The sequence below is a fragment of the Fukomys damarensis genome, unplaced genomic scaffold (assembly GCF_012274545.1).
Source record: "Fukomys damarensis isolate Sample0158 unplaced genomic scaffold, DMR_v1.0_HiC HiC_scaffold_18, whole genome shotgun sequence".
NCBI classification, from domain to species: Eukaryota; Metazoa; Chordata; class Mammalia; order Rodentia; family Bathyergidae; genus Fukomys; species Fukomys damarensis.
The window spans coordinates 34,563,841-34,575,226 of record NW_022900930.1 but is presented as its reverse complement, the minus strand read 5'-3'; the positions used below and the strand labels follow the sequence as shown (position 1 = coordinate 34,575,226).

The following is an 11,386-nucleotide window of genomic DNA, read 5'->3' as shown; positions in this document are numbered from 1 at the left end:
CAAAAAAAAAAAAAAAAAAACATACCTTCCATATTTCCTTTTGGTTCCAATGACGCTTGTGGAGATGTCTCACTAAATTTTGGACTTTTGGTCTCAGCAGAAGAATCAACAGTAGTGGATGACTTTATTTCTTGTGAAATACATTGTAGTTTTTCTTCAACAATTAAGGGTTTGCACTTTTCTCCTTCAGGAGAAAACTCTAAAAACAAAGAAATGAAAAATCACGCTAATTCTCAAAATGACCTGAATTTTACTTGCAATGACACTTAGAGGAAAGTTCAGAGAATTGCATTCTTAGGACATAATTACTAGTTAAATTCTGTTGCAAATTAGAAATAAATGATGAAGGTATCTGACAGTCAAATTTCATTTCAAATGTATATAATGATTCCTAGATTGGTTAAAAAACAACATATGCATGTCAGAATAGCATTTTTGAAATTATTAACTAATTGCTTTGTTCATGTGTAGTTAACTGATACTGAAGTTACTTCCAACTGCTCTGAAATTCTCTATACTTCTAACTGGTGCCAAGAGAGAACAGATTTATCACAAAAACTTAGTACAGTTCTCTATGCTCAGGTCATCCCCCTGTTCATTTGCTGCAGATTTTACTTTATACCTTACAAACTCCCTAGTATTAATGTTGTCATAATTAGTTATTCCTCAATTTATATAAATAGCCTTCTAGTACCTAGACTTCTCAGTTTACTGAACTTCACCCTATCTCCATCTTACCTGAACTTGGTGGCTCCAGTGGTCATGTATTCAAGACCTTACTTATCATAGATAATAGTTCCTCAAAATTTACAATGTTAAGTGTGCCACCCTCCAATTTCTAATGTTCTTTTTTTTCTTTATCTTCCTTTACTACTCCAACAAGTACCTACAGTGTAATAATCCTGCCATATTTTCTTTCTCCACCAAATGCATTAAAATTCATCCAAGGTCAATGTTATTCTCTTTCTTTTGCACAAATCCTCAACTCAAGGCACTCACTTCATTGCACTCAGATGTCAAGACCTCAACCCTGCATGAATTTAATACTCTGCCTGCTACATCTATATAGGCATGGCTGAAATGGCTGGAGGAAAACAAAATTCCTTGCTCACTGGTCTCAATTACAATTTATTATTCCTTGCTGTGGTTTAGAGCCTTTGCTTGAGTGTACAGTCCAAAGATTCATCTAATGAAAACTTAATTCTAAGTGTGACAGTGTTAATAGGGACATTTAAGAGGTAAAGTCTAATGGGAGGTCACTGAGGATGCTGCCTCTGGAAGGAACTGATGTGGCTCATCTGAAACCCAGGTTAGTTATTTTGCAAGTATCACTGTAAAAGAACAAGCTCTCAACACTCTAGCTTCTTGTCTCACTATATGATCTCTCCTTCCAGACTGTTCTGCTATGGTACCATCCTCTATGAGGTGATGCAGCTGAAGGGCCCTTGCTAGAGCCTACACCAACCATGTTGTTTGGACTTATAGCCTACTATGAGCTAAAAAGACTCTTCTTTCTTTATAAGTTATCAGGTCACAAGTATTTTGCTTTAGTAATGGAAAATGAACAAATACTATACATCCTGAACTCAAGAGGGGCTTTTGTGTTGCCTGCAGCCCCATCAGAACACTGAGTTTATAGAAACTGTCCTTGGTTCAGTTAATTTCCTTAGGGAAAAAAAAAGTTGTATGCAGGTACTTGTGAATAGTTTTATGTAAAGTACACTGAGAACTGGGGAAACTAATGATACCTATAGAAACTGCTTTTCTGTCTAAATCAGATGTTTCTTGAACTACAGTAGAACAAAGCGAGATAATGATGCAATTGCTCTGTAGTTTAAACTATAAAAGCCCCTCCCCACGATATCGAGGTAGAGAAAAAAAAATCTGTGGAGTGCTGTAGTTCAGCCAGTTGCCACGGGACATTTCAAGTCCTCTCTGTGGTATCCCTGACTGGTCTACTGCCGCTAGAGCTTCTGGTGATTTTCTAGACAGCAGATATCTCTAGACTAGCAGTTTTCTATCTGGCTCAATGCCACTGGTCCATATCCTTTCCTTTTAGGAAGTCCTAACTCTGTCCTTTTTTGTTGATGCTTTAATAAGCCCTATCTCTCACAAGCTGTCTCCAGGAATTTTCTTCAGTCTCTTGGCAACCTACTCCACTTCCCTTGTACACTTGGGCTGTGGAGGGGATAAAATGACAAGGCATCCTTGCAAACTTCAAGACACATGTGTGTGAGGGCAAACCATTGATGGCCATCAGATGTATACAGGAAAAACATCTACCTTAATGAGCTCTTTAAAAAAAAATCTGTGGACTAACTCAAATCACTTACTCTCTCTCACTCTGGCTTTCCCTAATCCAAAAGGGCCAGACATACTTGTATTACCATTAATGGAGCTGTACTGATGTCACTTCATTTGTGGCCCTAGAACATTTCACATATGACATTGCTAACACAGGTTTTGCCTTATGTGATTCCCAGGATAAGAATTGTTCACTTCTTTATCCTAAACTGGCAGTAGAAAACATATTTTTGCAAGTAATGTAGTTGGGGAAAGAAAATAAAAAAGAGGGCAGATAACAAGTCTAGGAAGTCCTTCTTGACTATCCAAAATAAAGCTAATTATTGAAATATCTCTGGACTAGCTCTGAATATCATTCATATGCATGACATTTAATCATTATTTTTGCCCTCTTCATGCAATTTTTTTTCACTTTTATTTATCCTCTTAAGCACAGGATGATCTTTTTTTCTCTTTTGTAAATGTACCATATTGAAAAAGACAGAGACCACCATGGGGACAAATGATAAACTCCTGGGTCCTTATTCTGTAACTCATTAAAACTATAATTTGTGTTTTTTTCTCAGGCTGTCAGGGACTTAAAAGTTGTTTTTGCTAAAAAACAAAAAACAACAAAGATTAAAACAGTGACTCTACTTTGCCTACAGATGCCCCAGTAGGTTACTCAAAGTAGAATGAAGTTTGACCTTCATTTAGAATCTGCCTCATTTTAAAACTTTGGGTCAAATCTCTTCCTAGCTTGCCATATAGACATGCTCTTGTTTAATGAGTGTGTGTCTAAAAGCTTTCAATACCTGTACAAGGTTGAAAAGCCATAAATTTAAATAACCTATCTTATCCCCCCGCTTCAAGACTGAGCCCACCAAGGTAAGAGATTCACTAGACATTCAACTAGCAATGCAGATCCAGAAGTTTCCAGTAATTGCCTTTAACCCAGGATTCCAGTACAGCCTCCACAAAACCAAGGCTGCTCCAAGGAGAGCATCTCACAGAGACTGGATGAAATTGTAAGGACTTCTCCAGAGATACTCTGCAAAGCCACAATTGAGATAATGATCAACCAGATCCTAGCCCACTCCAGCTCCTTAAAGCTGGTCCCCTTTCTTTGTTAACTTCCTTTATAAATGGCCCTTCAGCTCCTCAAGCTGGACTCTGTTTCCATTTTCTCTTTCTAACTTTGCCTAAGAAATCCACCTATGACATATCCTGAAGTGCTTTTCTGCAATAACATTAAGCACTTATGGGGGAAAGGTGAGATCTACATCACCCCTTTGGGGACTTCCTTAGATCTGTCTGGTAACAGTATCATATATAATAGTGTGCCCAGCTAATAAGTGTTCAATAAATAGTTGGGGAACTGAGTTTTTAAAAGTCAGACAAGTAAATTCTCAGTTTCAATTCTATGTAGGTAGATTTTGATGAATATGGAGTATGAAAACCCTATTTTATACTGATTTGAGTATTATTATATACCAAATCATATATATTTAAGCAATATTTTATATAAAAGAAATCAGAATCAGATGCTTTTAAAGTAAAAGTTCTAATAAGCATGTATCTACATAAAACTTTCAGAATACAAAATGATCTGAATTTTTTAATCATTACTTTAAAAAATGTTTTAGAACCTGGAGGCATTTTTGTCCTGAATAAAGCATGAGGCCTACATGAAAGTGTAATATTAAAGTCACTATTATTCTTGCCAGCCTTAGTGGTACACTCCTGTCATTCCAACACAGGAAGTTGAGACAGGAGGAATGCTGTAAGTTTTAGGCCAGCCTGAGCTACACAGTGAGTTGAAGGCCAGCATGAACTACACAGTGAGACACTGTCTTAAAAAGAAAAGGAAAAAAAGAAAAAGAAAAGAAAAGAACAGAATGATTAATGTCTAGGAGACTGACCCTTAAAAAAGCAGTAGCAATCTACTTTTGCCCCTTCTGTAACTTGTGCACAGAGGCTTGTTTCACAGTCTAATTCTCAGCATCCGGCCAATTCCTTTATAGTACATGTGAACAACCTTACTTCTCAGGTTATTTTACCATTAACCTCAGATATGAGTTTCACTCTAAGCTTTGAGGAGAGAAAGAAAGCATAGAAAGTGACACACACGCACACACAGATACACATGTCCCCAAAGAGGAACACTACATTCAGTTTCCTTACCATAAGAATGAGCTGACAAATCTGAAAATGTCTGTTTTACATGGACACTCTTCCTTATTCATAGCTATAGTATCAAAACCCACAAGACTCATGGAAATGGGTGTTTCCTCCTGCCTCATGACAACTGTCCTTCCCTACTTCTAGGATAATGTCTCCATAACTACTAGAGACATCTGTTAGTCAATTTAATTCCTGAATCCAGGTACAAACATATACCATTCATTTTAATACACTGCACCTATATTTTTTTTCATGGAAAATATTGTTCTCACTCTTCCAGCTCCCACAAGCATACTTCTTATTCCTTTTTATTTTAGATCCGATCTATGTCATATCAGATCAAAATCCGAGACCAGTGAGAATAATTCCCCAGAAAATAAAGTTGTTTTCATATTAGGAAATTATTATAACAAAAAGATGATCTATTTCAAAAAAATTCACTTAAAATTGAAACACCTTAAATAAAACTAGTTTCTGCTTACCACTTCTCACAGTTGTACTTTCCAATAGTTCTGTGTGAAGTTGAAGTTCAGCTTCTCCAAGTATCTTAAGAACTGAATCTGTAGAGCTTTTCCCCCAGACTTTTCTTGGAGATCCACTAGGATCTAATTTGATAACTTCTCCCACAGTATTTTCTACAAAAAAACAAAAAACAAAAAACAAAAAAACAAAAGACACAAATAAGTTTCAATGACAGAACATACTAATAATGTATTGTTTGGGGCCTTTTATCAAAATGAGTATTTCATGAGAAAGCAAGTATATAAAAAAAGACATCAAATAGAAAACAAATCCTAAGATAAATATATTATTAAGTTCAAAAGTAGAAAAAGGTATTTCTAAGAAAATTTGTCTTATTTTATGCCTGAGCATGATGGTATAGTTGTCGAACTCTGGCAGGCTGAAGAAGGAGGATCATAAAACTGAGTCCAGCATGTGCAATTTAGTGACTTAGTGAGTGAGACACTGTTTCAAAATAAAAACAAAATAAAATGGCTGATGTTATGGCTTGTATCAAGCTATCCCCCTAAAACCTCATGTGCTTATAGGTGGGGCTTTTCAGAGCTGGCTAGATTTATGGTGTGTGATACTAAGATTAAGGTGTGTGAAACTAAATTAGTCCACTGATTAGAATTAGCATAAGGATAGGTAGAGTTGAATGATTTACTGAAGACAGAAGCCCCACCGTGGGTATGGGCAGCGCTACCCAAAAGGCTTTTGGGCTGGCCAGAATAACACAGAAGGGCAGGCTAGCTGCTTCTGCTGCTACTTTCTGCTCACTGCCTTCTGCTTGCCACGCTATGAACTGTTTCTCCTCTACTATGCCCTTCCTGCCTTGGATATGCTGACTATATCTGCAAACTGTGAAATGAAATAAACCTTTTTTCCTTTAACTTTAGTGTCAGATATTTTGTCTTGGCAATGAGAAAAGTGCTACAATGGTGCTGGGTTACACATACACAGACACACACACACACACACACACAAATTAGTCTTATCCTATATTTTGTAATTAGGCAATTACATTTCCCTTTAACAGTAATACAAATTTTAGGTACACCATTCCAATAAAATTTGGTGAAGCATAAAACAGAAAAATATTTATTGAAGTTTGAGTTGTAAGAACATTTAATAGTAAAACATGAAGCATGTACAGTCTATCAATAATATGCAGAACATAACATATAATGGGGTATAAGAACATGGATTTTTTTTTTTTTTAATGCAAAGGTCTTGCTGTTTTGCAAGGCTGGTCTTGGATGTGTGAGCTTAAGTGATCCTCCCAACTTACACTCCTAAGTAGCTGGGAGTAAGGTGTGTACCATCATGACTAGCTTCAATTATATGGATTTTCATTGGCAACTTATACAAGTTGAAATAGCCTAATGTATCAGTTTCATGAAATAAGGACATGCAAATTAGCATGTAACATTGTATTGAGCTTTTTATAACCAACATTGCAAACATGGAAATAATTTTTATTTATTTATTATTTTTGTTTTGTTTTGTTTGAAACAAGGTCTTACTATGTAGTTGAGACAGACCTGGAACTCACTATGTAGCCCAGGCTGGTCTCGAACTCATAGCGACCCTGCTGTCTCAGCCTACTGAGTGCTGGGATTATAGGCTTGCACCTCCACTCCCAGCTGGAAGTAATTTCTAAAAAGATAAAAACAGAGTAGAGAATACAGGCACAGACACATAATTTAAATTCATTTACATTTGACGAAGGTGTCAAACGATATAATGAGAAGTAAATTTTTTTTTTATTTCCCCAGTACTGGGGATTGATCCCAGGACCTTTGCACTGAGCTGCCTTATTTTTATTTTGAAACAGTCTCTAATTTGCCTGGGCTGGGCTTGAACTTGTGATCCTTCTACCTCAGCTTCTGGAGTAGCTAATATTACAGATCTGCACACTGACCCTGGCTAAGTAAAATCTCTTTAACAAACAAAATATCTGCATATTCATAAGAAAAGATAAAGTCCAATCCCTTCAATACAGGGAAAGAACCTAGGAGGAGTTAGTGGTCTCTCTAAACTGAGGAGACAGAATTGGGAGTTCATGGAGGCCAAAGTGGCACATGTTTGCAAGGCAGAGTACTGAAGAGGAAAAACTGTATAAAGAAAGAACTAAAGAAAACTGCACTACTTCAAATCTTCAACTGAGTACTGATGATTACACCAGTATATCATGTGTATGTAAATTATTATAGTCAATAAAAAAGTCCACCTTAAAGTAGTAGAAAGAATAATACTTGCAGCTTACATAAAAGCAGAAATAGCTCTGTTTCCTTCAGTCTAAAAATAAATACTTATAATTCACAAGAAATCAGACAGATTATTCAGAAAAATCATTGACTCTGTGAAGAGGAAAAATTAGATGTAGACTAAACATTGCTCTGTTCTACTTAACCAAGTTTAAAAGTAAGACCTAAAAATCTGTCAAGTAACTAAATTATGTCCCAGAACATAGGTCAGGAATATTTATAGGAACACAAAAATACAGAGAATTCACAAATTAAAATTTACAATGTTTGCCCTCCCCAAAGAACATGAGCATGCACAGAAGCAGGAAAATGCAACCTATCATAACGTGGGAGAAAAGTCAACCAATTAAAACCAATCTCCCAATAACTGTGATGATGAGAATAACAGACAGGGACATTTATAATTGTTATTATACTTGACTTCCATATGTTCAACAAGCTAGAGAAAAGATTGGTTATGATAATTAGAGATAAGAAAAATACTAATAATTGATAGTGAAATTGTAAAATTTTTCAAATTTGTTGAAATTTATAAACCTATAAACCTAAGAAGTTCAACAAAATCCAAGCAAAAAAAGCATGATGAGAATGATAGCAAGGCACACCACAAATTCACTAAAACCAAGGCAACAAGGAAAAATCTGAAAAGTAAGCTAAAGAATAATAAGACACAAGAGTACACAGAGAGTAATAAAGCTAAGAATAAGAATTACACAAGATTTCCCATGACAAGTAACGTGGACAGCAGAGTGATGTTATTAAAGTAGTAAAAGAAAGAGTATATCAGCAAGATTTGCAAAAGGAAGGCAAAACAAAAACTTTTACAGAGATATAAAAGCTAAAAGAATTAATCACCCTATAAACCAAAATAAACCTTTTCTTTCTGTTAAGAAAACAAAGAATTCATCACCAGCAGGATTGCACTACATGAAAGGAACCTTAGAGGGAGAAGAAAAATGATGCTACGTGGAAATTTGCTCTGCACAAAGCATAAAGAGCACTGGACACACTAACTACATGAGAAATACAAAAAACTTTTTCTCATACGATTTAAATATCTTTAAAATTGAGATATGACAAAATAAAATTACAAAACAATAATCCAAATGCTGGGAGGGAATAAATCCAAGAATATTGTTGTAATGTTCTTCTATCTGAGGTGTAATAAATCACATGAAAGTGGCTTATGATAAGTTAATGATATATACTATGACCTCTAAAGAAAATACCAAAAAGAACAATGAACTAGAACTAATGAATCAGAGATAAAATGGAATCACAAAAAATACTCAACTATCCAAAAAGAAAGTGGAAGTGACTATACTATATCAACATCAAAGTAAAATTTTTAAAAATTAAAAAAGAAATGTAATAGAATATAGAAGAATCCCAAAAATCATTATGCTGAGTGAAAGAAGCCAGAACCAAACAACATGATCTTTTAAGGTCTTCTTATATGAGATTCCAGAACGAAGAAAGGTAATCTATGGAGGAAAAATTGTCTCTGGAGACAAGGGGCAAAGACTGACTGGAAAAAGACATGGAACCTTTTGGGGTGATGTTAATGTTCTATATTTTGGTAGGGATTTAGATTATGTAGGTCCAAGCATTTATTAAAACTCAGAAAATGTATACTTACGATGTATTTGTACACTTAAGAAGAAAATCTTCTAAACAAATACAGAAGTCTAATAATTATCTTCAGGGAGAAGTATAATGATACCTCCAATTTAATCTGAATAATATTAAAAAATAGGATACAATGAATGGATAGGAGGATAATATTGATAACATAAGCATAGTAAAATGTTAATGGCAGAATATAAATGGAAGATATATGGTACTATTCATTGTGAAATTATAATGATTTTGTTATATATCCGAAATTTTTTATAGTAAAACTCTGAGGTGAGTAAATGATGTATAGCAAAATAATGGACTACTACACAGGTTTGAAAAATAAATTTTATGTAGTAATATGAAAAGATTTCTAAGATACAAGTAAAAATAGGATCCAGAAAAGTACAAATGGTGTAAATAAAAATATTACATAGAATATAAAACAAAGAGAAAAATATGTAATTCTGTTCTCATCTCTCTCTCTCTCTCTCTCTCTCTCTCTATATATATATATATATATATATATATATACACACACACATACATACACACTCATAAGTAAAATATGTATGAATGAGTCCTGGAAATACAAAGTAGTATCAGTTATTTCCTAGCAACAGGAAAAGACAGATCCTTATGCTAATCTGACATAGTCCTACACGATCATTTGAGATTCTGAGAAATTACTGCTTTATTTCTAAGATACAAATATAATTGATTACCCAAATCTTGTGGTTTTCATTTACTCATGACTGTTCTTCCCAAATTATTAAGAAAATAAGGGTCTAGGGATTTAGCTGAGTGGTTCTGCTGCCTGCCTCACAAGCACAAGGTCCTGAGTTTGATCCCCTGTACCAAAACAAAAAAAGGCAAGGCAGTGATTTTCCTCATGTCCTGTAAAACACACTTGCATTTTCATACCCTTCCTTCCTTGTATTGCCTCAGATGCCCTAAAGCATATCCAGTCCCACCATCTCAGAGATCTTTCAAGAGTATAAATGTTTGTCGACTTATTTATTTACTAACCACTTTTCAGGCATAACAGCTACATGTTGGAGTGCTCAAAACATACAGTGAAAATCAGATAAGCTTAGCCCAAAATTTATATTCTAAAAGGAAACATAAAAGAAAGTTTATACTAAGTAAAGGAGGAAAATAATCACAGTACATCATTAGTTCTTTAAAGATGGTAATTAATATTCTCTAATTTAAAAAATAATAGAAGCAGCCTACTATTAATAGAGGACAAGAGTGTCAGGAGGGCTGATGGTCTATGGCACCAGACTCAAGCTCCACTTCCTGTGCTCAGGGATTCTGGTTTCCGTATGGAGGCATGGATTCAAATCCCACTTCTAATACATCCCATCACTGCCTGCCTCCCAAGCACAAGGTCCCGAGTTCAATCCCCGGTACCAAAAAAAAAAAAAAAAAAAAAAAAAAAGAGGACAGACAAGGGGGTGTGTGGTGGGCAAGATCTAATATGTCAAATGCTGTAAACACATACAGTTAAGAGTTTTAACTAGGAGAGGAATCAGAATTACAAATAGGTAATTTTATTTTTTATTAAGGTAACATTTTTTAAGAGGATGCTACAAAGAGGATTTTCAAAAATGGAATGGAAGCTGAAGAACGGGGGCAGAAATAAAGGACATAAGCAGCTACATAAAGCACTTAAAGAAGGAAGAGCACTATGGGGAGAAAAAGCTTGGTGAGTTTTAAGAGGTGAAAAATGAGCAGTTCACAGTGAGATAAGTAAAAGGAAATGGAGAGAGAAGAGGCAAGGCATAAACCAAGTGAGAGAAGAGCCTTAGAGGTCATGAAAAGGACTTTCATTCTAATTGCAATGAAAATCAATTAGGTTTTAAAGTGAGCCAGTGACCTAATATACTCTCCCTTTCTAATTAGCATAAAATAATTTCAAGTCTTTTTCATAAGGTTACAATGACTGTACATCCCTACTAAGTAACTTGTCTTACCTCTCTCTTCACCTTCATAGTTTAGTTTCCTTAAAAGGTTCTAAAGTAGCCTTTTCTACTTCCTCTCCTTCCATTAACTCCTTAATTGGATTTTTTATTTCTGTCTCTAGCACTCTAAACACTGCTTTTACCAAGATCACAATGCCTCTTCTGTGGCAAATCCAGTATAAATTCTTAGACTTCAATTTGTCATCTCTCTTCCTGAAGTGCTCTTTTTTCCTTATGAATCAAACCAGTCTCCTAATTTTCCTAACTCTGCCTGATCTTTATTTTTAAAGTTCTTCCTCTAATGAACTCTACAGTTTCACACAAAGCCCTACAAGTCTGCCTCCTAGTATCTCTTAAATACACTCTCTTCTTTTCATTGCCCTTCAGTAACTTAGTTAAGGCTATATTAACTTTCATGTAGATTAGCAAAATATCCTTTAAAAACTAGTCTTCTTGTTAAGATAGCACAGGTTAACTATGTAAATATACAATTCTGTAAATAATCAAAACTAAAAAAAAAAAACATATAAAGCAGTAGCTTTAAGACATCAGATAACACATAAC

At 34.9% G+C, this 11,386-nt stretch overlaps 1 protein-coding gene across 10 annotated transcripts in view; it reads right to left on the bottom strand.

Annotated features, from left to right (window-relative positions):
* The window catches only part of Nek1 (NIMA related kinase 1), a 149,127-nt gene that overhangs the window by 37,303 nt on the left and 100,438 nt on the right, over positions 1–11,386 (bottom strand). For all 10 annotated transcript variants that reach the window (XM_010629848.3, XM_010629850.3, XM_010629847.3 and 7 more), the window contains 2 exons: positions 4,950–5,102; positions 26–199 (listed from right to left, as the gene is read on the bottom strand). In XM_010629848.3, coding sequence (XP_010628150.1) covers positions 26–199; positions 4,950–5,102 — 327 coding nt within the window. The remainder of the gene's footprint in view (positions 1–25; positions 200–4,949; positions 5,103–11,386) is intronic.